Source organism: Phasianus colchicus, chromosome 6, assembly GCF_987193195.1.
Source record: "Phasianus colchicus chromosome 6, bPhaCol1.hap1.1, whole genome shotgun sequence".
NCBI classification, from domain to species: Eukaryota; Metazoa; Chordata; class Aves; order Galliformes; family Phasianidae; genus Phasianus; species Phasianus colchicus.
The window spans coordinates 29184129-29212080 of NC_143441.1; the positions used below are offsets into that span (position 1 = coordinate 29184129).

At 39.7% G+C, this 27952-nt stretch overlaps 1 protein-coding gene across 1 annotated transcript; it reads right to left on the reverse strand.

Annotated features, from left to right (window-relative positions):
- Positions 1-624: 624 nt before the first annotated feature.
- SDHAF3 (succinate dehydrogenase complex assembly factor 3) lies at positions 625-27369 on the reverse strand. The gene is made up of 2 exons (XM_031614401.2): positions 27156-27369; positions 625-1342 (listed from the first exon to the last, which is right to left on the reverse strand). Exons 1-2 carry the CDS (start codon positions 27336-27338, stop codon positions 1139-1141), a joined length of 387 nt encoding a protein of 128 aa, XP_031470261.1. The 5' UTR covers positions 27339-27369; the 3' UTR covers positions 625-1138.
- Positions 27370-27952: the final 583 nt, after the last annotated feature.

Here is a 27952-nt window from a genome sequence, read left to right on the forward strand (position 1 = left end):
CTGAAACCTAAAATCCCAGCAAAGATTTCAGAAATGGGAAGACAGGTATGGGAGAGATAAGCAGTCTGCTCCCCAGATTTGCCCTGTTAAGAACCAGGCATGTAGCTCTGGCAAACAGCAGATTGTTAGAACCCCAGACAGGTGGAAATGTGCTTACACGTCAAAGCTGTTATTCCCAAAGTGGAAAGAAATTATGTTGTCTCAAACACTCCATGGGTAACAGACAGCAAATGGTCCAGAAATAGAACAAAACTAATAATATATAACTCAGTTTGGAATATGAAATGAAAGCTGTCTTTTGCATAGTAAGGAGGTGTTTTCTTAGCAGATGGAGCAGGATTATTTTTAGTTGCAACTGTGTGAGTATTACAATAGGCATGCATGGTCCCGATGATGGCTGACCCATTACCAAAAATCACTGATACTTGCTGCATTATGAAATGGATAACTTTGGCAACTGAGGTGCTTATAAATTCTGTTCAGCATAAAATAATGAGTTGGATGGGACACAAAGCTTTTAAAGATTACTTGAACTCTAACAGAGCAAAATAATGAATGGTTTTTAAAAAGATATGCATCACACGTGTGAAGAAAATAATTTCCTTCATAAACCAATGATTTCTTCAAAATCAATTTAATAATGAATTGCATCTTTTAAAGCACATTTCACAATGAAGCTGAAGAAGAATTAACAACGGTACGTTTCTACTACTGCTCATTTCTTTCCATTGAAATGAATGCACCATACTTTTGTTCTTTATCTATTGAATCCACATCAGAAAAACAAATGTTAACTGTACATTCTCCATCACAGCACAGAATGATGTAAAAATGGAAAGAAGTTTTGTTCTGTGAGTCGGTTAAAATTAAAACCTTCTATTTTTAAAACATCAAATTAGTGTTACCAAATTCTTTAAGTCTCCACCTTCCATTAGAAAAACAAAAACATTGCAATTAACATAAAATTGTCATGATTCCATTTTACCAGACATGAGTGCATAAAAGTCAGAGATACCACCTTCAGACAGCTTATGGTATCAGCAGCAGCCATCATTCCACAGAAATTACATTCTACCCCAGCTGGAAAAGGAAGTTTCAAAATGGTTCTGTATGCATTAAGTCAAATGTTCAGAATCTTTCAGCTTTTGTGTTCTGAGTCTTCAGAAATGGTGATTTTTTGCTTAGGTTTGGTAGCCTCGTCCATCAGCTCCTTCAGCTGCCCAATCTGTTCATCACGGAAGTCATTAAGCTTTTCTTCTGTGAGTTGGATTCCAAATACAGCCTTTTTTCTCGAGCTCTGTTTGTCGTCATTAATTTGTTGCCATATCAGCGCTGCATAGTTCTATGAAGAGAGGATATAAAGGTCACAAAAATGACACGTGCAGGATTCATGTCAACTTCTTTTAATACCATTTTACCATACTATCATACCCTTACACAACCTATGAAAATCCACTAATACCAAAAGACAAAAACTACATTTTTTTCAGAAAGAACCACCTCGAACTGAAGACACAAAGACCAGAGGGTCTTCTGAACATGAGAACTTCTCTTGACTGTGTAACTTTTGGACAGACTAAACTGCATTGCCCCAAGTGAACCTCCCCAGTGATCTTCTGAAGGGAAGCACACACACCAGTCAAGCAGGATCTTACCTGCAAAGCGTGATATACAACTACTGAAAGAAAATAGATAAAACAAAACAGATACGCAGCGTAGCTCAAATTGTTACTAACACAGAAAAGCCACCAGTGTTAAAGAATCTCTGCCTTGAAAGTGAAGCACTCCATCATGTGCTGATATGTAGTTCAGTCATTTAAGATTCAGCCTCTATGCAGAAAATGCACCATCTTCTAACTGCATGTGAACTGTAATGCGGAACTCCAGATGAAGTTCAGAAATAAGTTTAAAAACATAACAGGGGAGGGGAAGGAAGCTTACGTTTGCTCTTTCAGGAATATACCACAAAATCTGGTGTTTGCAATCTGTAGCAGGCAATGAGAAGGAGCAGCATCTTTGTTTTTGCTTTAGCTTTCCTTAGAACTTACAGACACAGAAAGTAACTATTTACCAATAGCACCTCCTCTAACAGCAGAGCCAAAACAAACCCCTGCCCAGCCTTCTCAAACAAGGAAAATCACTTCTTCCTTTCTTTTTTTATTTTACATATAGCTGCATCTTCCAAATACAACAAACCTCCTCTGGCAACTGTGATCCAAACCTCCGACAGATTTTCCAACAGCATCTTATTCCAGTTACAGTTCACACTCTGCTCACAGTACGTGAGAGAGAAGACACAAAGCTGGAGACAAACCAGCCTGCAGGCACAGCAGAGCCATGCTCAGCGTACGTGAGGCAGCAGAGGAGAGCAGGAGAGCAGCTGAGCCCAACCATCGGGCTGCCTCAATTCTGTGGCACGAGATTGAATGATGTGGATTCTGTGGCTGTCTGCTACAGAAATTCAGAAAGTATTTGCTGTAATCAATAACCACCTTTTTTTTTTTTTGTATTTCCCCCAAAAAGTTCACTATCTGAAGTGAATACACAGCTTTCCTCTGTTTTATCAGAATGGCCCAGAGATGAGTGACAGCCAAGGTTTTAAAATATCACTCATTAAGGAAAGGGTGTCAGCTTGTTATTACAAGGTTTAGAAAAAAACAAATACAAAAATAAAAGCCCCAAATGCCCAAACAAAAGCTCTGCTCCCCAACAGTCATATGGACAGACTGCCATCCTGCCCAATATATGCCGACAGGCTAGCGTTCACCTGATATGCTGATATGAAATGTTGAGCAAAATGTATGATTTAATTATAAGGTAAAATAAAAATTAAATTCCATTTGCAATGGGAAGAATGGCAACCATCTTCTCTGTCTTCTTTGGCATCCTCCACAAAGGTAGGCCTAACGTTTAGAACATTATATAGAGCTGACGCCTTCATCTCTTCCAAAATATCATCTTCACTTACAGCCAAATTAATGACAACACTGACCAAACAACAACATCACTGGGACAGAGCAGAGGCAGCTGCTCATTGCCCTGTTCAACATCTCAGCCAGACATTGAGAAGTGATATCAAATGATTTTAAACCATTCCTCAAGATAATATCTAAAAACAAGCCTGGCCTGGCAGGTCACCCACATCACTCATTGGAAATTAACTCCAAATTGTAGCCTTTCAAATTCTTGTTCTGTTGCAAAATGTTACACCTGCTGCCAGGGCTGTAGTGTGAAGAAACAATAATGCAAATGGACAGCACAGCAAGCAATGCCCTCAGCTTGGTTTGCACAGAGACACTGAATTTATGTTTCTACACACATTCAGACAGCTTTCTGTAGCTGACTTTTTTTTTTTCCCAAAAAAATCTCACTTTGCTTTGCTTTGTTTTCTGTTAAACTAATTAAGTATCAATTACAGACAAAATATTCAGAGAAGTGGTGTTTAAATGGGGGATACAGCTCATGAAATTCCAAAGCATTAGGACTATGGCCAAATCTGGAGTCTTCAGTACAGCAGAGATGTGGACCTGTTGGAGTGTGTCCAGAGGAGGGCCACAGTGATCCTGGTGTAACACCGCTCCTGCTGGGAGATGCTATCAGATTCACCACACAGCCATGAACATCATCAACATCCGAATGGCAGGAGATCAAACATTTCAGCTCTGCTGCAACAAACAACACTTACATTCAGAAGCTACAATGAGGCCTCTCCAGGTGCATCATGCTCCATTTAAAAAAGCACTAGAAATAAGCTATCTTCATAAAACTATGGCTAAGCTATACACAAGGAAAAAAAAAAAAATAATGACAAGCTGATTTATGACAGAAGTAAATGTTTTTTCTTATGTTTTCTTGATCTAGCATCTAATTCACTACCAATGCCATAGGTACGGAGTCCATTAATAAAACACCTAATATTGAATAGAATAAGGCAGAGCTGTGCAAAATCACAACAGCAAAGATAAGTAAGCCTTCTTTATGTCCTGTGTTCACTGAGTTTTGCTGGAGGTAAGCTTAAATAAAATTCCAATCCTCCTTGCATGCACACACAAACTTCTACTGCTCAAATTAAGTGAACTGTGAACTCCAGCTCTTGGGTAGTGAGAGGATATGGAGCGGAGTCCCAGCACAGCTCATGCATGCGATGCCAGATTCATTCACCTGCCTCATGAGTTACATTCCATGGGAGCAATTTGGCTAAAAGTACTCAGAGATCTACTCACCACCTTCAAGCCAGAAAATCTGCTCTTTCTATTACATTTCGAATTTCAGACATTCTTGATGTTTTCTCTTAATAATAGAGAAGCTAAAGATAGAAAGTTACACAGAAGTCAATGTGTTAGATCTGTAAGTTTATTCAGAGGTTTGCTATGTACAAAACCATGAACACTTGTAAAACAGACTAAGTACCTTATAAGACCAAGTCCAAGACAAGTCCAAGAGCAGGGAGCAGCTGAGAACCCATCCTACCACTGAAGACATCTCATGCCCCAAAAGTAAATGCAGGTCAAAAAAAATCCTGTATTCTCTAATTAACAGACCAAACGGTAATTAATGAGGAGCTGTAACCACAAGCTGCACGAAGAACAAATTCTACCACTTGCAATGGATTTTCTAAAACATGCCTAAGAGAAACTAAACATGCAGACCTGAGCTATGTGGGGTGACACTTCTTTTTCAACACATGATGACCTGATAAACCATCCTTCAGACATGTGGGTCTCATCACTACATTCCTTTCTCTCACTGGCTTCAAACAACTTTTTTTTTTTAAAGAAAAAAGATGAAAAAATACCTTTCATCCTTGAATGAGTCTGTAATCCCTCCTCCGCAGTCTGTTTCCTGTTTGGGAACCCTGCTGAGGTCAGACTCAGGAACACCCTCAAGTGAAACATGTGACCGACAAATTCTCAGTTCCTTTTTATCTTCAGAAAAGTTTGAATGACATGGCATTTTCATTTCTGAGAGTGAAAGACCACATCACCACTTCTAATGCGCAGGGCTAAAACAGATTTCCACAGTACAAAGTCATCGGGTTGTCAAGACTGGAAGCAACCAGAAAATGTCAAAAGTTTTCTAAAACTTCTTCAGGAAGGAAAAGCCAAGAGAACTTTAAGAACATCAAGTTTTCCCAAGAGATTCGAGTCGGATGCTAAACCAACCCAAACTTCAGGGCAGTGACCACAGTAAGGCAGGGACGCGCATACTGCAGCCACAATGAACTGGTACCATATGAGGTTGGTTTTTTTGGTTGCTTGCTCATTTGCAGATTGGAAAGAGAGAATGAAAAATTGTTCAGCTAAAATGGAGCCAGGGAATGTAATTATGTACTACTTAGTAATCAGCACGGAGAATTATTATTTGATCAGGAAGGTACAAATGGACTCCTTTTTTAACACAGTTTACTAATATCGTTAAACTGGAAGAAATGACATTTATTTAGAGAAATGTGAAAAAAGTTCAAGAACCAATTCACCTTCGCTTACAGCTTAAATGATACGCTATTTTAATTTCCTTTTTCATATAAGACTTATGAGATCACAATATGAGGTAAAAGTGGAAAGTTTGTGGCTTGACCATCAAGGTAAGTATATATCAATTACCCCATTAGAGTATACAGAGTGACTTAGCTGTCATTTGTGGAAAAACAATCTGTGATTAATCATTTCTTTCTGGATGTACAATACCAACATAAGGTTTATGTATCAAAGCCAAAACTTAGGTATCTAAGAGCTTTTTGTATCATCTGATAGCAGACACGGTCTTTAAGATCATCTCCACTTACGTTAATAAGCTTCATCTCAGGTCTTAAAGAGAAAACTTGAGCTCATTCTAATGAAGGAGAAAGGAATATTCAGCACACAAGGACCATGAGGATGATCCAAGGGTTGGAGCATCTCTCCTAAGAAGACCAGATGAAGGAACTGGGCTTGTTCAGCCTGCAAACAAGAAAACTGTGTGGAAACCTCACTTGCAGCCTTCCGGTATTTAAAGGGAAGTTTATAAACAGGAGGGAAATAAACTTTTTACATGGGCAGACAGTGATACGATGAGAAGGAATGGTTTTAAACTAAAGAAGGGGAGACTCAGATGTCAAGGGAAGATTTTTACTGAGAGAATGGTGAGGTGCTGGAACAGGCTGCCCAGAGAGGCTGTAGATGCCTCATCTCTGGAGGTGTTTAAGGCCAGGCTGGATGGGGCCCCAGGCAGTATTATCTAGTACTTGATCTAGCAGCTGGCAGCCCTGCCTGTAGCAGGGAGGGGGCTGGAACTTGATGATGCTTGAGGTCCCTTACAACCCAAGCCATTCTATGATTCTATGATTTTGTGACATGCTGGATAGAAAAACTCCTAAGAAGAAATAAATTGACCAATTCAGTTCTGAAAATAGATCAAACTGAAATGTAAACACAGCACAGGAAATGGAACAGGAAGAAAAGACTAGAAGTGAGACCAAAGAGATGGTCACAAAACTGAGTTCCAGTGGCTTGCCAAGCTCCTATGATACTCCTCTCTTCCCATGGACAGGCTGCAAAATTCAATCTGTAAGTTCCCCTTAAAATAAGCATAAAAGAATGAAAGGGGAAAAAAAAAGAAAAAAAAAACCTTCTCTGAAGCACGTACCAATGTGTAGAAGACTCTTTAAATTGGTGCTAGACACAAAAATACTTGGAAGAGAAATCAAAACCTCATTGAATTTAATAACATAAACTGAAGAACAGAACACATACCAAAAAAAAAATTCAGTCTAGATCTGTAAGAATTATGATGAAATTACACTGTTACTATTGACAAACTTTAAGGCTGTTATGGCGGCACAAATAAGCAAAGGACCAGAGAAGTCACACTTCTTTCATGAACACTGTTTCACATTTTTATACAAATCCTACTAACCCCTCAGCAATGAGAAAGACGCTTATTTATCCACCCAGATCTGATTTCACACTTCACACAGTGCACGGCAGCTCTCCTGCGGCCCTGTGCACTTTCCTCTACTCCTGGTATTTTGTTTGGCAACTCCTGTGCTACAGCCTCACAGAAGAGTCAAGGATTCCTCACAAGCTGTTCATTTAAAGTGGGGGAAGGGATAAGACCTGAAATAATAGCATCAATACATTTTTTTAGGAATGTAACTTGTTCAGTACACTAGTTATACTGCAATATTTCTATTTAAATATTAAGCTAGAAAATCTTGGCAAAGTGCTTTACTGCAGCTAACTCCAAGACAAATATCAGCAACAAGAACAGACATTTTAGGTTAAAGAAAACTACATTCTGTTTTAGAACTACAATCACACAACCACAATTAAAGCACACAATCGAAACATCATCTGTTCTTCAAAAAGAGAACTGAAATTTGCAGTTATTTCTTTGAGAAGTCTCACTACCCGATTTTCAAAGAAGACAGTGATTTCATATCTAGGTATTTGCAAAAGCAAAATAAAGCCTGTTTCCAAGACAACCACATCAGTTTCCAGACTGCTAGCTGCAGAAGATTAAATATCCCAATTGATGGTACTACTGAAAGGCCTTCCATGCATGTTCTATTCAATTTATACCCAATGAAGCATAAGCATACATGCAGAAACTTGGTATCCTTATTTTTCCATTACTCATATTCCTATATGCTTATTAGAGCCAAAACTTTAAGCTAACAGAACAGCAATAAAAAATCTCAAGTATAACCAAAAATTTCATCTGCAAATAGGTGCCTTGCATTGACTTCAATGACGCCACAAATAAAATTTCTGCTGAGGGTGCACTGAATTTTTCACTGCAATGGACCTGCAGAAAAATAATGCGATTGAATGAATTAGCTAAAACCTCATGGGCAATATTTAATAAGAGACCAGAAGGTTATTAGCATAAACGTCAGATCAGTCCCTCAGGATGGACAGAAGCATCCCCAGTTTCAACTGAACATATTCTACACTCCCTGTTCCAAAGCAAATTTGGCAACTGAAAATCACAGAACCGTGGAATCATTAAGGTTGGAAAAAACCACTAAGATCATCTAGTCCAACCTCAATCCATCGCCACCATGCCCACTGACCATGGCTCTCAGTGCCACATCCACGTTTCTTCAAAACCTCCAGGGAGAGTGACTCCACCACCTCCCTCTAGTAACACAGGCTGAGATGTACACCCTGCAGCAGTATTTAAGGCAGACAAGCAATGGGTCGTGGAAGATTATTGACCCCACCTTTCCAACAAAATGGCACACACACATTGCAAGGCGTGTTCTTCATACAGCACAATGAAGGTGACTAGCTGTCAATAAAAGAAAGCCTATGTACAGTGGAACTCCTATACTTTCAAGAATAAAAAACATATTGCAGCTGGGAACCACAGTGAATTCTTATGGGGTGTTACTTAAACAAGCATATCATCCAGTCTAGGAATTTTTAAGGTCTACTCTGAAGAAATAACTCCGTGTAGTTAACCAAAATCATCCAGTTAAAATGCAGTCCTTGTTGTTTTTAAATAACAGCAATACATCATTTTTTTGAAAATAAATGCATGCTGATAGAATATTTTCCTAAAGCAACTGACAACATACTGGTTTATATCTGTAAAATCGCGCTGCAGTAAGGACAATTTATTCACACTACTGATGTGCACTTGTTAAAAGGCAAAAGGATTAACCCACTAGGCTCTGTTCTACACTCTGGGCAAGTTCTTTTCAAGTTCTTGCTGCTGAGCACCAAAGGATGCTAGATGACGCTCACATTTTAGTTAAGAAATACACTTTGTACACACATAAACTTACTTCCATTAAATAAATTGTTTCAAAAATCTTCTCTACTCTCTAATAGAACATACCACAGCACTTCCTTCCTTTTTGTTTTACAGCTCTCAAAATTGTAACAGAAGGTCCTCTGCTCTGCTTTATTTTCCTAAATTGTGGCAATATAACAAGCATGCAGCCAGAAAGTCTTCTGATATAATAGTGCAGACAAAAAGGTCAGAGAAATTAAGTTGCCTTTCTAAACATAACCCCAATATTGTGCTGGGACTTTTTCCTGTTTGTTTGGTTTTTTTCTCCTGTTTCTGGAGATCGAGAAACTCTGAAGTGTACAACTCTAACCTGGTTTTTAACTTGTTCCGAGCTATTTCAGAAATTGCCAGAATTTTTCAGTGAAGAAAGCAAATGCATCATCAGTGTATTTAAAAGCTGTTGTAAAGGAGGACGCATCTCTACTATGTCAAAACCTCCAGATTTAGGGAATAAAAAAAAAACACTGACCATCTACAAGCCACTCTCTATCTCTCTATCCAAAGAGGATTTTTAAAGCATCTTTCACATTACAGCAAGTAAGGGCTGACCTGTCACAGAAGAACAAAAGACTGGAAAGATGAAGTGCAAGAGGAGCAAGAAAATTTCATTAATCATGGAATCACAGAACATCCTGAGTTGGATCACTGAGTGCAACTCCTGACCTGCTGAACAAGTTTCCAAATTTAAGAACGTACCTGTAGAGAGAACTAATTTGAAAGCACCTCTGAAAAATTCCATAAAATATTCTCTACTGCTCTTGGGAAAATCAAATATATATCAAATTCAATTTCTCCTATAATTCTCCTATAATTTCTATACTACACATACTTCAAAATGAACTCATCCAAATCTTGTTTTGCTTCTTTTTTGTTTCTGCTCATTACAAGCTGTTCTTAACATGAGAGGTGGCTTCCTCTGAATTCTTAACTGAGACAAAAAACAAGCTACGGAAACCAAGTAAGTCAAATAGGGTTGTATGTACTTTGAGATGAATGAACATTCAGCCAAGAAAACCTTAAGCTTTCACAACTATAATTCAGACTGCCTGCTTACTCCAAAAAATTTTCACACACTTGGTATTGCTGAACTGGAACATAAGTTAATTTGCTCTACAATTTAAAAGATCTTTAAAAATAAGTGAAAACGTCAAGGCAACATTTCACAAAAGCAAATACACCATGCTGAGATCGCTCAGACTGGCTTAGATCTGCTCTATGGCTGCCAACCTCCCAGGTGCTTCAACAGCCACATGCTATGTTGTTCAGCTTTGGGGAAGGTATTGACATTTGGAGCAGGAGCAGCTTCCCTGTATGGATGATAGCAGAAATGTGAAGTGCAGCACATCAGTTCTACCTGTGCACTGAAATTCCTGAGATAAAGTACCTCTGCTCTGAGTTAAGCAGTACTACTTAATCATTTTGGTATGGCACATCTGCATCTGTTGAAATGCTCTCTCCACGTTAATATGAAGATATGTTTTCATTAGCGTGAATGATTAACTGCTGTATTTTTTTATTTGTGCCTTATTGGGAAACATGTCCTTCTTCTACTGTGTACAGTGACCTGGAAGAGTTTTCAAACTGACTAGATATCAAGTTCTAGAAAAATCTCTATCTGCCATCCACTGGGAATGTGAATAAACCTTGCTCAAGGTTTCTACCATTCAGAGAATATTTAAGGTATTGAGATATCTCAATTTGTGCTTCAAGACTTCTCAACAACAAGGAATTATCTCAGCTTACATTAGCATGGCTTTACAATGTCTCTGAAGCTGTTTATAAAGCAATACAACACTGTTCTAACAATAAGAACTTGAAGTATTTTTGAGCTGCCTACACGCCAATGACTTTCACTTGCTAATCAAGAAAAAAAATGGAAAAGATCTTGTGCACATCTGCTCGCAAGTAGGCAGTTCCATCATAATCACAGTGACTTCTTGTCTCATTCTCCACTCTGTACAAAGGCCTTCAGAGACACCTATTTAACTTAAACTCCCAGCTAGGAGACTGCTTTTTAGGCATAGGATTCACCATAGATTAGACCAAGACAGCTAACAGGAAAAACTCTCAAATAAGTTACCCGAAGACACCAGTAAATAATCTTAAATAACATTTGCATTATCCACAACGCAGAGATGCTTACCCTTGAAACATATTAATGATAACTTACGGCATTTTAGTTAGTAGTGTTTTAATAGATCTGGTCTAAAAGGGCTAGTTTTTTTAATTTTTATTCAGTTAAATATGATTTATGCTACAGAAAGTAAGCTATATTATTAGAAGTAAGCTGTACTAGCCCTATAAGGCTATTAGACAGGTTTGCATGCATATCCTACTGCTTTTTTTTTTTTTCTACAGAAGAGAAATGGGATCATCTGCATTCTACTGTGTTCATTTATGAGAAAAATCCAAAATAGATCCCCTTGTAACTGCTTGTTATATCCACTGTAGGAGTGACTTTAAAAACAATAGTTTTGCAAAAAAAAAACAAAAAACACCAAACCAAAACAACAACAACAACAAAACCCTTTCCTTGCAGAATGCAGCACAATATTTTATTGCATTTGGTGTGTGCAGAATTGCCCTGGGAAAGTTCTGCCACTGGTGCTGCCAAGACTATCATACCTATCTGAAATATCATTAGGATCCCTTCTTCCTTCCACAACACTGCCTACAAGCAGCTTATTCACAAATGTAAACAAACAGTAAAGTGACATTACTAAGGAAAAAGGAAAACCTTTGGCAAGTAACTTAGTTAACATGTGCTTCTGATGGATGCATGGCTGTAGCAAAGGCCCTAAGCAGCAAATGGGATAGCTAAATAGTACAAGGGGTCATGAGAAGTCATCTGACACAACTGAATAAGAATATCTGAAGGTGAAAAGAAAACACGAAGCCAAATTAATTCAAAGAGCTCACTTGTGCTATTATTTACAATTAAAACCATTAATGCTGTTGCATGCTTTCTGGTAGCCTACTAAATAAATTCAGATGAAGCACTGTTTGATTCTGGTTTAGCTAATGCATCCTAAAACTGTAATGTTGTCAACTAACTGGAACTAAGTCATCGAGATCATGGAATTGATTTTCAAACAAGAAGTCTATACAGACATAGATGCTTAATTTAATTCTACCTTTATCTGTTGCTATGCATTAGAAGTGCATATTTGTGCAAATAAGTGCACAAACAAAACACGAAAAACAAAATGATAAAACTTAAGGATGGAGACAGAACCCACATCCAGTATGACTCTACTTTCTAAGTCCTTGCCCACTGCCATAAGGGTTTTTCCAGCAACTGCATTCATACTGCTCAGCATATTAATCTTCATTTCAGCCACATATGTAATTTATATGACTGATGTTGGTTCCACAATACAAAATCTCACAAATTAAACTAAAGCGTACCAAACGTTGTCAAAAAATGCAGCCAACATCACATCTACAGTTACATTACATACAAATTAAACAAATAACTGAGTGAAACCAGGCAGTGTGATTTTCAGTTCTTTGTGCTGTTATTCTTGGATGGCAAACAAGCAATGGGCTGTACCACACGGGATGCTGACATGTATCTCAAGAGTTCACACTTGCACTTCAGTACCAGCCCATCGTGAGTGCAGATTTAAATTATGGCTTTCTGGCTTTTATCACTGTCATTAATTCTGCTTAAGCTCCAGAAGCTCCGGGAATTTTCCCAGTTAACACTGGAAAACTGTAAGTTAAATCTTTTCTCAGAAATCACAAGGATAGGTCTAATATTATTATGGTTTGGATGTCAAAAGATCAAGTGTTCTACACGTCACAGTAACACACTTTCAGTAAGCTCTTCAAATAAAAAAGCAGAGATAAAATTGTAACCTTGGAAAAACAAAATAACACCAAGGTTCTGTGTCGCTAGCAAAAATTAAAACTTACCTAAGAATTCCATCAAACACCTATTTTCGAATGCTGTGAAGTACAAGCAGAAATGACTTGCTGCCACTACATGCTTACACATTACGTGCAATTAATCTCATTAAAGACATGAACATTCTTCTCAGGTAACGGTTAAACATGAATGATTTTACTTAAAACAATAAAAAAAAAAAATTGGAAGCTAACACTACTTTGCAAGAACTTCCCAAACTATTATCTAATTAATACAAGATATATCATTTAAATCCCAGATGGAAAAAATATATTAAAAGCAAGAAGAAACAAATTCTCAGCTCCCTCAAAGCAGCAGAACTTCAGGATTCAGCCAGTGTTTTTTCAGTCCAGTGCTTAAGAACATGCAAAAAAATTCCATATCATCTAAGAAAATGAACATTTTATCATTTCCCAATCAAAAGTAATGCAGCTGCTCATTTGAAAACCCAAACACAATGCAACAAAAACCAACAGAAGCAGCTTTTTCTGCCACATGAGACAGCACCACAGTGGATGCCAGACTGGGAGAACTACAGGCTGGATCTCACTCAGGTCCTTTGGTCCAAGCAGCCTTGGCTGGATCTCACTTGGACTACCCAGGCAGAGCAGTCTGAGCCATCCATTTAAACAGAATGCATGCAGAGAGTCTGACAGAAGCAACCTCAGCAAATCCGTGGCTGGAGCACAGGCTGCGCTAGGAAGAGTTGAGAGGCCGCACTGCTCAGCCTTCAGAAGAGCAAGCCCAGGGTATGAGTAGTGTGCAAGGGGAATATTTACTTTCAGTTGACTTACTGAAGCCGTATCAAAATACCAGCTTTGTGCAAATGTACATATCATCTAGTTTTTACGTTACATTTCCATCTAACTCTTCTGTAACAAACTCAAAACTTCATTGGCAGAGATTTCCAGAAAACAAACAGAATGCATTTATCATTTTCCTCACTAAAACAGCCATCAAAGCTTTGCTTGCCCAATATGCAAAAGGAAAGAAGAACAAAACCTCCTTTCTGAAAAACAATGCACATTTTGCAACAGCAGCCACAAAGTATCAGATGAATATTTACAGGGAATCAAGCACACCTTCAATAATCTCTGAAAGTGTGATGGGATTCCATATAGCAAGCCAAAATGAAACAGCAAGAAAACTAGCATTTAACAGATGCCTTCCCTACCTCTGCCAGAAGCACTACAAACCACAGCATGCTGGAAATGCATTATTCTGTCCAACATACTCTGTACCAGAAACACAGAAAATGTTTAAGCATCGTTTGCCCCACTAACCTGAAAGCTCTTCAGATGAGTCTGTTTCCTGGGGTCTTATTCCACGATCCAGGCAGCCAACACCTTGTCATGATTGATTCTGCTCCTCCAGCTTCACTCATCACCCTCTGATCTGGCCACCTTCCAGCCTAAAGCATCCCGGTGTCCTGTCACCACAGCTGTGCCACCACCAACACAGGGAAGAACAGGGAGGCAGTCACATCCTTGTTTGTATCAATTCATTAGTAAAATCTTATTTCAGATCTTGAGTTTTGAGATACTGACAACTTCTGCTGTTTGATGAACACATCCCAGTATGTCTTTCTTAGCAGACAGGCCTACAACTTGGCCATCTTCTTCTCAACATGTCTCTGAAGGTTTTGTAAGGGTGTGTCTTACTAAAATTCACTGAGACTTGTGTTTCTAAGTTATTGCCTTCTTACAGGTTTTCAGCAATCCTGACACAGGCACTTTTCTGCCACAGAGAATCCCTCCAGTGACACTTCTCGAGTCCCAAGACTTCTAGCCTCCACCTTATTCAATTAGCATACAGAAGAAGAACAGAAACACCTTACTCTCTCTGCTGCCATTTCCCTGATATGGGGTTTATCCCATCAGCAGGAAAAAAAAATCTTATACAGCTACATTTTACAAGATAAATATTTAACTGCTTACAGCACAGGCTGTTCTTATCAAGGGAAACAAAGACAATACCAGGCAAACTGCCACTAACATTTCTAAGAAACAAGAGCCACCACAACTATTTTCCTCTAGTTGGTCAATTTTGGGAAACTAGTCTCCTGCTTCAGAGTGGCATCTGCTGGCAGACAGGTACCAATCTTAAAAAAAAAAAAATAATAATCAATGTTCACAGTTTTCACAAAGCAACTTTCATTCTTTCTTGATCGAGAGCACAATGCTTCTTCTTAACGATGAAACTTCTTTCAGCTATAACAAAGGTAGTACTGCCCATGAACCTGACACTGCCCGTTAAGTTTCTTTTCATCAATTAATCAGCAGCAGAACCAGTGAAAAAGAAAAACAAACACAGCTATACAAGATCTCCTTTCTTTAAACCACTAAGGACACAATATATACTCATTATTTCATTAAAACTCTTCACATTGTGGCTCTCCAACCCTTACAGCAATTCACCACAATGGCTGTTAAAAAGCTCACCAGTATGCTTCACTGCCGACAACCAACTGAATTTAAAAATTCAAGAGCTCAAGCAAACAACTGGATATCATATTCTTCTGCCAGACACCTTCAAATGAATTCTACACATTAAAACAAACACAAACTACAGTAAATGAAGTAACTACACAGAGCAAGACAAGAAATTTCAGCACAAAGAAGAACAAAGCAACATGCTGGTACCATGGCCTAAGGCTGACCTATGCTTTCTACGTGATGCTTGAGGTGAAGCAAGACTTGAGGTATCTTCATGGCTCCAATGAGGACTCCCTCTCTGCTCCCACAGCAGCCTGTGGCTGGAAAGCAGAGAGCTGCAGTGCATAGGAATTTCACTTCCGTGTGCACCCAATATGTAGATGAGGCATGTTCAGGGATAGGGGCACACTGGGTCCTTTCATCAGACCAAGAACACTTGGTGGAAAACTTACTAGTGATCTAGACACCAAGATGAGAACTTAGAAAGAATGACTGGCACAGGAAAAAGAAATAAAGAACAAAATGCACTACAGTATGCCAAAAACATGCATCTGTTATGGAAGAAGAAAGCATTTAGCTAACAAACGTGCCAGAGAAAGGCTTAAAGAGAAAGAACAGAAGAAAACCAATTACACTCAACTGTTTGATCACAAGACAATGAGTAAAACATTTTGAAGAACTCCAAGAACTTTCCAGCTCCAGGAAAAAAAGGGACTCTTACCACGTCAATGTCTGTCAGAAGCGCAGTTACACACCAGCAGCTATTAAGTTCCTCAAATTTGGTTAGGATTTTTTCACTTCAATATAGCAGCGGCTAGTGCAGGGTGTTCATGTCAGATTAGTTTGCTGTAGCAGGTTTGACTCATCTACAGATGCAGCTGGGAGATGTAATCTGAATGATGTGAGGGAGGTAGGAGCAGATTATGAGAGATATCTCCACGGAGAGATAAGACACGTTTCTCAAACAGAGAAAAACCAACAACGGGCTTCCGAAAAGCAAATTTCAGCACAATCAGGGTCAGCAGGTAGAATGCCAGGGAAACACAAAGAAGGATATAAGAATGGTGTGTGTCTCCTCTTCTCTGACAAGGGATCAGAGGGTCACCACCAAACTACCTGGGGAGGTACCAGCTTTTGCTGCCGGAGTAACAAACTACTCTGATGCAAATCAAAACCAGAAAACACCACTAAATATGATTATGGCCACAGAAGGTAGAAAATGCAATATAATTTTTTAATTAAAAAGCCTTCACACAACCTTCAGCAGTATTTTAATGAATTTATAGTTTTCAATAAACAACAAGAATTCAAGCTGTGAAAATTCTAACTAATTTGTATTAGAAAATTCAAAATCCTACTAGTTTCTAGTAGACAAACATGACTTATAAATTTAGGTGTTTGCTGCCATCACGTGTACACTTCAAAAACTGCAGTCTTATGAAGGACAATCACTTCTGATGTTATCACCAAAGTCTAAAATCAGCTATCAAACTACAAGTGAGGGCACCACTGACACAAGTCAGAAGGTGACAAAGCCTGAGAGATTGCTAATGTAGTACAAATTCTTCCATCAAGACAGACTATACAGATGCTACTACTATACCTCAAACAGCACACAAACTCAAGTCAATTACATAGCCTGTATGCCTTCCACTGTGCAACTGAAAAAGGCAAAAGCTTGATTATGAGCTAAGTGACATTTGTTGGGCTACAGAAAACAAACCAGTTGCTCTGATTTATTCTATGCAGTTTTTAATACTACCGACACTATTCAGTATCTTCAGTCACGACAGCTCCAAAGAAACAATAGTCATGGGGAGTTGTCTTAAGTTCCCATCCTTTCATCATGCTTCTTCTGGTTCAGATTCAGAAAAGAAAAATGTAAAAAGAATAAAGAGATAATATTGCAATGACCTAAACACCTGTTAATTTCCTCTAATTTATGGATAAGAATAATTCAGGAAGGAAAAAAAAGCATAAAATTAGTGTATTAATTTTGTATCATTCAGGAAATCACATGTAACAAGAAAACGTGCATTACTTTGGGAAATGGTTTTAAACTAAAATAGGGGATAGTTATATTGGATACAAAGAAAATATTTTTTATGATAAAGGTAGTGAGACACTGGCACAGGTTGCCCAGAGAGGTGGCAGATGCCCCATCCCTGGACACAGTCGAGGTCTGGCCGGACCACGCTTTGGGCAATCTGATCTAGCTGTAGGTGCCCCTGTTCACTGCAGGGGAGTTGGACCAGGTGACCTTTAAGGGCCCCTTCCAACTCAAATGATTCTATGATTCTATTGCACTGGCCATTCTTGAAAGATGGGTACAAGATCAACCTCGAGGGTTAGCCTGATAAGACAAAAAGTGCATCACGCTGTCTTTTGCTTTTGTCTGCTCTGTCTTTCACTAGTACCTCTGCAACAAAAACGAGCATATTATCAGCACTCAAGCTCCCAACATATCACTAAGCCTAAAAATAAAACTCAGTAAAGTCTGTTTGTAGTATTACTGGTAACTAACTTCTAGTATAATGAACAGTTCATTTGAAAAATCTCATTGACATTAACTTCTGGAAATGACCTTTAAAAATCAATAAATTCAAATGTTGTCAGACTCTAAGATTAAATAAATGTTTCATATCATGTCCTTCAAAAAAAATGTAGTTTTTAATTAGCAATTTCCAGACACAGAAATAAAAATGTTTTGCCAGAAATTTGCTGCTCAGTGTATTCCAGGAGTGAGCTGCACTATCAATAGTAGAATATCAATTAGAAGACGTATAGTACACAGAATGAGCTTCAGTCTTAAAACATACAAAGCTTTCAGCATTGTGAAAGACAGCAAAAACAGAACAAAGATTGATAAAGATGCTACAAAAGACAAGATTATAAAGTTGAAATCTAAGGTTTGGTGTCTTGTCAAAACTGACACTAACATTAGTAAACTGTATAAGGGAGCCTTGGTGAGTCCAAACACATCAGCTACACATTTAGATGTGCTGTACAAGCTCAGGGCTCTAAAACTCCTCTCATCTGTACAGAAAGACTTGTGCAGATACCTCATATGATGCTAAAACGTGAAAAAAACAATTCTGAAAGAAATATTTAGATATGCTTCAGATTCCATTTTAATTCACAGAAAAAATATCAAATTTGTGTCTGCACACAAACAGAACAGAAAAGCATATCCATACAGTACATGCAATTACAGCACTCATAATATTACTGCAGTAATTACAAAATATAGTACTTGACAGCACTTGTGGAAAGTTGGCAGTGTTTAGACAATGTTGACAGTGGAAATGCATTGAAAACATAGTAACACCTACCACGCTTATAGACACTACAATCTGGCAGTATTCAAACAAGTGCCAAACAAATGCTAGAAGGAAGGTATCAATTAAACATAAACAACCAGAAATTCTTATAAATAAATACGGTTTAAACCTCGTTTTCTGTTCAACCTGCTACAGTCTTAAAATACAAGTCCAAAAGACTGGTGGATGTGTTATTGAGGCATTTTCTCCATCTGCAAACTTAACTTGGTAAGGATTTCTAGACCTGTATCAAATTAAACCTTTTGAAATGTCTGTCACAGAACACTGATAAAGTAGAATCAGATTAATTTGCAGCAATTAAATAAACTGCTAGAATCAAAGAGTACTATCTGAATGCATGCCATTAATATAACTGATCCCTGATTATTATAACTTCAATATAAAAAAAAGAAATCTGGAGGCTCTCAGAGTTACGTGCTGTAAAGTACATCATTTGCATCCTTAGGCTTTTTATTTCCTAAATTTCAACCACATACACAAGCATTACAATGCTTCACATACCACAGTTATGAATATGCTGTGCTTCCCTTGGCTTAGACAGAATTTTATACCACCACTAGATGGAAACCTGATTACCTTTTAAAATCACAATTCTGCTAACATCCCATTCCTGTGCATGTTGCTACAGCGTCTGACATTTTTGCCATGTTCTTATTCAGACATCTAATCACAACCTGGCTGATAAAAAGCTGGATTCATCAAAAAAGTTTCCATGAGCAGGCAGCCACAGAACTTCCTCTGATGCATATGAATCTGCAAGCATTAACATAAACATCCCTGCTCATCTCCCAGGCAAGTGCTATTGAATGCAAGGAGTGAACTGTTATGCATATTAGAGATTCAACCTGCTTATACAGCAATCTCAGCTTCTCTATCAAAGTTACAATTAATAAAACTTCCCATACAGTTCAGGCTTAATTAATCCCACACAAAATATCAAAGGCACTGCATATACTTTACGAATGCATACAATGACCAAATTATCTAAAATTTATAAAACTATTTGCACACCACGTATTTATATTTAGTTCCACCACTTCAGTGGCATTTACTCCACAATTTACAATAACCTGAGGTGAATGGCAGCCATGACCATCTGCTGTGTCCCCAGTAATTCACACAGTGCTTTTTGCTGTACCAAAACAGTTGCAAATAAAAACTACTTGTAGCAGACTGACACATCTATCAGGACAGCCACTGTACCAGCTACATGCACAGACACAACAACACACATCATCACAGAACTACAGAATGGTTTGAATTGAAAGAGACCATAATGATCATCTAGTTCCAACATCCTGCTGTAGACAGGGCTGCCACTCATCAGCTCAGACTGCCCAGAGCCTCATTCAACCTGGACTTGAACACATCCAAGGACGGGGATCCACAGCTTCAGTGGGCAGCCTGTGCCAGTGCCACACCATCTTCTGATGAGAATTTCTTCCTAACATCCAATCTAAATCTCCCCCCTCTTCTAGCTTAAAGACATTCTCCCTTGTCCTATTATTATCAGACTGTGTAAAAAGTCAGTCTTCCTTCCATTTATAAGCTCTCTCTAAGTACTGGAAGGCTGCAGTGAGGTTTCTCTGGAGCCTTCTCTTCTCCAGGCTAAACAAGCCCAGTTTCCTCAGCCTTTCTTCATAGGAGAGGTGCTCCAGCCCTCTGATAATTTTTGTGTCCCTCCTCTGGATCCACTTCAACATCTATGCTATGGACACCAGGCCTGGACACAGTACTCCAGATGGAGCCTTGCAAGGGCAGAGTAGAGGTGAACAATCACAATTCTCTCCCTGCTGGCCACTCCTCCTTTGTTGTGGCCCAGGATACTGTTGGCCTTCCAAGCTGCAATTGCACACTGCTGACTTATGTCCAGCTTTTCATCCACCAGAACCCCCAATTCCTTCTCAGCAGGGCTGCTCTCAATGAGTTCTTCTCCCTGAATCTGTACTCATACCTGGGATTGTCCCATCCCAAGCACAAAACCTTGAACTTGCTTTTGTAGAACCACATTCAGTTCGTGTTGGCCCATGTCCCAAGTTTGTCCAAATCCCTTTGGATGGCATCCCTTCTTTCTGCCATATCAGCTGCACCACTCAGTTTCATGTCATCAGCAAACTTGCTGAAGGTACACTCAATCCCACTATCCATGCTACTGTTAAAGATGTTGAAGAGCACCAGTTCCAAGACTGACCCCTGAAGTGGAGGCCATTCACCACTAGTGAATGGCCTCCACCTGGACACGGAGCTTCTGACAACAACCCACTGGCTATCAATTCCTTGTCCATTGAATAGTTCACTCTTCAAATCTACATCTTTTCAACTTAGAGATAAGGATTTGGTGTGGGACCATGTCAAAAGCCTTGCACAAGTATAGATAGATGACATCAATTGTTCTTTCTTTGTCCACTGATGCTGTCACTTTGTCCAAGAAGGCCCTTGGTGAAGCCATGAGGAGATCATCTCCTCATCATGTATGTAGCTTAACACAGCTACCAGGAGGATCTGCTCCACGCTCTTCCGAGGCACAGATGTGAGGCTCACCAGCCTGTAGTACCCCAGGTCTTCCTTTCTCTGTTTCTTAAAAATGGGAGTCATGTTTCCCTTTTTCCTGTCACCAGCGACTTCACTCGACAGTTATGACTTTTACAAAAAAGATGGAGAGTGGCTTGGCAACCACATCTGCCAGTTCCTTCAGGACGCTGAGATGCATGTTATCTGGTTGCATAACTGGCATGGTAACATTATATTAGCATTAAGAATACCAATGTCAAAGCTTATGAATTTGGAAAATGCAGTCAAGGTCTAAAACAAAATCTCAGTTTTGCCTTTAAGTCTTACTTTCCATTAAGTCCAGACCACACTATTACTGAAACAGGAAAGAAAAAAAAAAAAGTGGTATATTTCCATACAAGTTAAACCAAGCAGCTTAATCAAATGGTGTACCACACCAATCCAGAGCCACAGACATACAAGGAACTGCTGGCGTCAGAGTGGGCAGAGGAATCTGATGGAGAAAACGCTGTTCTCTAGCTGACAAGTACTCAGTGCTCATTCCCATGAGGTGCAGACCCTGCACGTGCCAGGCCGCTCCTCTGCATCAGAAAACCCCCAGGCTGTTGGAGCCTTAGCAGAAGAGAAGCAGGCTCCCATTCCTGCTTCTAATCCTACACTTGAAGAAACACTGGAAGGATGGGAGTAAAGCCAAGGAATTTCATTACCAAGAAATACTGTTAAAGGGATTCACTTTGGTTCTTCTCCTATTTGGTTTTCTCGTTGGTTTTTTGTCGCTTTTTGGTTGTTGGTTTTTGTTTGTCTGTTTGTTTTTGTCAAAGGGATCTTTGCACATAATAGCTGGTTCAGGGAGCTCACCAAACCCTGGAAAAGCTGCCATCTTGTACAGGCAGACTTCAGATTTGGCTCCAAAACAGGTCACCCCATGTGCAAGGTCAGGGAAGCAGGATGATTCCCTGCATTTGGCCACGTTCAAATCCCACATTCTCTTTCATTTATCAGCCATAATTATTTAGCTTTCAGAAAAGTGAGAAATTCCTTCCTGCTTCTTTAGAGATATCAAAGAAAATAAAGGAAACTGTCTCCAATTCAGTGCTTACAAATTAAGACTCGGTGGCTACCCTAAGTAGCAGCTAAATATGTAAGTCTCAATAGGAATTTACTCTTAATAAGAAGGTTTTCACCCAGATAGTCATAAAAAACACTAAAAGCAAATTCCAATGTATCCGGTAACGTTACAATGAAATATTACTCTTAAATCCTATTTCACAGTTTTCATTAAAGTCATAAAATGGCAAAAACCTTAAAGTCATATTTCACTTCCAAAAATATGTACTTCTTTGTCAGGCACAGAGAAGATCACTCATATAATGTACTTTACAGAAACTTACAGCATAACACAGAAAGTTAGCAGCAGTTGCAGACTTACGCAGCCCATACTCTTGCTGAAAAGGCAACCCACATGCTCAACTCCTGTCCCAGTCTGATTCCAGTACTGGCAACAGCTTCCTCATCTGCCCAGTCAATTTGTTTGGTCATTTGCTCTTCAAATTCTCATTTCAATTTCTAAATATGCTTTTGAATGCCAGAAGCTTAAAAATAAATCAAGAAGAAGGAAGGAAGATCATACTAGCCAAAAGAAGAAGCAAAACATTTGTTATACCCAGTCACTAGCAGAAAGAGATGCATCGTGACAGCTGTGTCCTGAGAGATATTATGGGTCCATGCCATAAATCATTCCAGCAAATCAAATACTGCAAGTGCCAGGCAAAACTGAAAACAAATTTGATGAATGACAATTACTTTTATCATTTCTGATACCACGTTAACTAGAAAAATTAGCCATTCTTGAGAGGCTAAGGGACCAGTTCCCCAGACAGAGAGACACAGTTCCATCTTATTTTGCCAATATAATGCCCAGCCATATTAACAGGAATGAAAAATAGTCACCTTTCTTCTGAGTGTACAACAGCAGATGCCAGCTCCCCAGTCAGTCTCAGTTAATTTGAAAGCTTATAAAAAGACTTTCTGGGTGAAAAAAGGCCGAAGCATTTCAAAGGCAATTTATTCTATCTCTCTGATGTGAGAAAATGTCATGTAATTCTGCAGAATGATTCTGCTCATCTCAAGACAGTCCAGACCTTCCAATCTACAAGGTCAGACTTTTTAAACAAGGTAAGTATGAAATTACCTATTTCAAAATTAAAAGAAGAATTACACAAATGATGTAAAACAAATACTCAAATTACTTAGCTGAATATTCTACATTATATCACTTGTAACCTGGAATGAAGTAATCAATATTACCTTAATATTACCTATTCTTATGTAAGCGTTCTCATCAGCTACCATACGATTTAGAAGACTTGAACTAATTCACTTACCATATCTGTCAGCATTAATTCAATAGCATTCCAAGGTAATAATCACTATCAATCTAATTATATCAGCCACCTCCTGTAAATGAGTACCAATTATTTTAATTAAAATATTAAATATTTAGAAAATAGGAAGGAGCATATATTAATAATTGATACACTTAATTTGAATCTACCTGAACAACCATAATTCCTGAACAACAAAGCCTGCTTTCTTTGCAACTCCCTTTAATATTTCCTAGTGGGTTTCAAGAAGCAAAGCATTAATCCAACAGAAATGATAGGAAAAACACAATTTCAATGTTGTTCTACTTTTATACAAATTTGCATATACCTGCAGAGTATTTCTACCAGTTCTGATTCACTAAAGAACTCTTCCAAGAATATTCAAAGCGCACTTTATCTATTTTATTAACTCAAACAAATCCATCTGGATTTGCCATAAAATGGCATTTTCCACCAGTACAAATAGTGATAGAACAATAAATCTTCCCCTTTCTCTATAAACCAAACAAAGAGTTCTTTTCCCATCTCTGTTAATGGAAACTGATACTGCAGCAATATTAGGGCAGTACAGGAATTCTTCCAGAATCATCCACATACTGAGACAATACTATCTGGGGGTCTTTTCAACACTTTTTTCAATTTCTGTTTAAACTTAATCTAAGAAATCTCTCTTCAATGTTCTACTTGTGCCTCTGTGCACTGTAAGTATGTTCAAAATGACTGCACCCATTGAGAATCAGAAGGTTCATTCTGATTCTTCACTGAGATTTGGGTTCTTCCTTACTGCAGTGTAACAGAACCTAATATTAAAGAACTGCAGCAATTTTAAAAGCTACAGTGGCTTGAATGCCCTGTAAAAATAAAATTCCTCTAATGGTTCTTCTCAATTAATTTAAAAATAAAAGGTTACAGTTTTTCACCACGTTTCACGAGAAATAAAGAGGACTTGCGCAGTTTATTTTCCCAGGTAAACAATCCATGTGTTCAGTTACCTTAAAACAGCATCATGATTTAAAATAGCACGGTGAAAAAACATTGGAAGCAACCCTAATGACTGATTAAAATGCTAGGCAATTCACTAAATAATTAGTAAATACAGATCAAATAAGAGGACAACAACCTTACAAACAGACTATGTGTTCAAACCAATGACCTTCAACACATCCCATAACTTAGTAAGAGCTCAGCTCCATTTCTGTTTTATAAAACAGCATATTCAGGCACCTTCCCACACACAAGGTCTGACCCTATCCATAAAGCACCACAGAAGTTTTAACAAGAATTACAGAATCACTAAGGTTGGAAAAGACCACTAAGATCACCTAGTCAAACCATCAGCCCACCACCACCTTTAGATCTTGTTCTTGCCTAATCCAAGTCTTTTACAGAATACCTCAGGTACCTGGTTCAGGCCTTCAAGGGCCACAAACCACAGCACGCTGTGAGAGGCACAGTCCCAAAGGCCAGAAATGAGAAGGTCTGATTTAGAAATTCCACCCTTGAAACAGATAATAATCTGGGGGAGAAAAATCCCGGAAAGAAACAAAAGATTAAAGGAAAGATGAGAAGAGCCACATTAACCACTTGCTAATACATCCCAGCATCTTGTTAGAAGAAAGGTGGATTTGCAAAGTTCTTACTGCTCACGCACTCAAAACAGTTATTAAATTAGTTTCATTTCTTTGAACGTATCATAACTAATAGCAATGCATGCCAGGTTTCAAAATTCACATTCCTTTCCTCATAATTTAATTTTTCCCAGTTTTCTCTGTAATCTACTTCTAAACATTTTTAAACTGAGAAAAGTGTTCACTATCTGTTCACTTCACAAAAATGGCTAAAAATATGTGTAAACACCATTTTCCTTTTAAAAATATTTTAAGATTTTACCACTGAAAATAGTAACCTGCAACTTGCCTTTTTAGCTCGTGCTAAAACTGGAAACAGCAAAGCAGAAACATTTGAGCACTATCAAATAAATTGCAACTGAGAATTATAATAGCATCAGCCACTTGCAAAGTAGATAACAAATTTCCAGTTTCAGCATCAATCAAGTTGGTAAGCACCAAATAAAATATACTTCTTCCTTTCCTCTAAGGAAGATACCAGGCAGCACTCTCCCTGTTCCTTACACCCCAGTGTTGGGTTAATGGATCTGCATTACTCCCTGCATTTTAGCTGCTCTATAGCTAACAGACAGATGGTTGGACCAGGTCTCCTCCAGCACCTTTCCATCCATCAGTCTGCAGCTCTGCACACCACCTGTTCTAATCAACTCCCAACACACAGCAGAGAACAGAATGCAACTTTCCTCCACAGCAAGGAAAATAATTTTGAGAATAAAAAGACAAAAAAACGAACATTTCAATGAGTATGAAAATTAACTAGAAGCTTAATTGTCTATAAAATTCTAGAATCTTTTGAGTTGGAAGGGACCCTTAAAGGTCACGTAGTCTGACTCCCCTGCAATGAACAGGGAAACCTACAGCTAGATTAGAGCCCCATACAGCCTAATCTTGACCATCTCCAAGGACAGGACATCCAGCACTTCTCCGGGCAACCTGTTCCAGTGCCTCACCACCCTTACTGTGAAAAAACTTACATCCAATCTAAATCTTCTCTCTTGAAATTCTCTCTCCTTATCCTATCACAACAGACCTTGCTAAAGAGCCCATCCTCTTCCTTCTTATATTCCCTTTAGATACTGAAAGCTCACTCTCAGGCCCCCCCAGAGCCTTCTGATCTCCGGGATGAACAGCCTCAGCTCTCTCAGCCTGTCCTTATAGGAGAGGTGTTCCCTCCCTAGGATCATTTCTGTGGCCATCCTCTGGATGCACTCCAATAGGTCAATGTCTCTCCTGTACTCAGGACTCCACATCTGGATGCAGTACTTCAGGTGAAGTCTCACAGCTCAGAGCAGATGAGCAGGAGTACCTCCCTTGCCCTGCTGGCCATGCTTCTTTTAACAGCCCAGGATATGGTTGGCCTTCTGGACTGCAATCATACAGATATCTGTTCATACAGATATGTCTCTCATCATTGTTTGGATGCTCTAACTGAAATCTCTTTTCCTTCATGGAGTATCTGTAACGTTTCCCTGTTCTGTGGACTTTTTAAGGGCCTACTGACCTGTCAGCACCTGACTGACACCCAGCCACCTCAAGATTCCTTCCCCTCTGGCACTTGTGAAACGTCACAGAATCACAGAATACTCCAAGTAGGAAGGGATCCATAAGTATTACTGAGTGCAGGTCCTGCTTCCACACACGAGCACCCAAAATCCAAACCCTGTGCCTGGGAGCTTTGCGCAAACACTGAAGTCCATCGGGCCTGCTGCCCTAGGAACTGCTCTGTAAAGGCAACAATACCACTCAAAAATGAAATACAAGTTCATGTGGAAGCTATTTACACATGTACATTTAGTTAATTGTAATTATACAACCAGCTACACGTGTAGCTATATATATACATATTTATGTAACATATATGCAAATGACACCCCGTAATTTCGCACCTGTTTTACACGTACAGATAGCTAATTATATAATTGTTACACATAGGCGCGCACACAGTTGTGGTCACACACCTCCAAGGCAACGACAGACCCCCAGCGCTGCCCTGGGCTACCTCCCAGCGGGGCAAGCGAGCGGGGTGCCCCGCCACAAGCACGGGCTGCGGCAGCGCGGGGACCACCGGGCTGCCAGCGCGCCCAGGCGGCCTGACCCGCCGCAGCCTCCCCCGCCACGCGAGGGGCCGGGCCGGGCAGCCGCTGAACGCCGCTTCACCGGGCACTTGCCTCCCATTCCCGCAGGAAGCGCTGTGCCTCCGCGGGCCCCGCGGCCTTGTGCTTCCTGAACTCCTCCTTGACGTAGCGGTCGCCCAGCTCCCGCAGGGCGGGCGGCAGCGCCCGGTGCAGCAGCAGGATCCGCCGGTAGAGGCTCCGTGCGCCGCCCGCCCGCGGCCCAATCGCGCCCGGCATGGCGGCGGCGCCGGGGCAGTCAGGCGGGGCGCCGGGGCTGCGCTCCGCCCTCGGCGGAAGGGGCCCGGCGCGGGGCGGCCGCGGAAAGGCCCGGAGATGGCCTTCGCGGGTGGAGGGCCGAGCAATCCGTCCCTGCAACCTCAGGGCTAACTGAAAGTTACAGCATATTCCGACGGCGTTGTTAAATCCTTGAAGTGGCAGGCACGGGGCACTAACTGCTGTGCTAGTAGAAGGGTAGTGATTATGTTGCAGTGAACAATAAAGAAATTTTTCCACAGTACAGTCTGAACCATCGTGGTGCAGCGTTGTCCAGTTCTCTCATACCTTAGCTCTGTTTTCATAGAAATACGATGATTGGAAAAGACAACTAAGATTATTTAACCAACCGCCTACCCATCCCCACCATGCCCACTGGCCGTGTCCCTCAGTGCCGCATCCACACGTTTCCTGAACATCTCCAGGGATGGTGATTCCACCACCACCCCGGGCAGCCTGTGCAGAGCATCACCTTTCTTTCAGAGAAGCTTTTTAACTTCTCCAACCTGAACCCAACTTGGTGCAACTTAAGGCCATTCTCTCTCATCCTATTGCTGTTACCTAGAAGAGGCCAACTC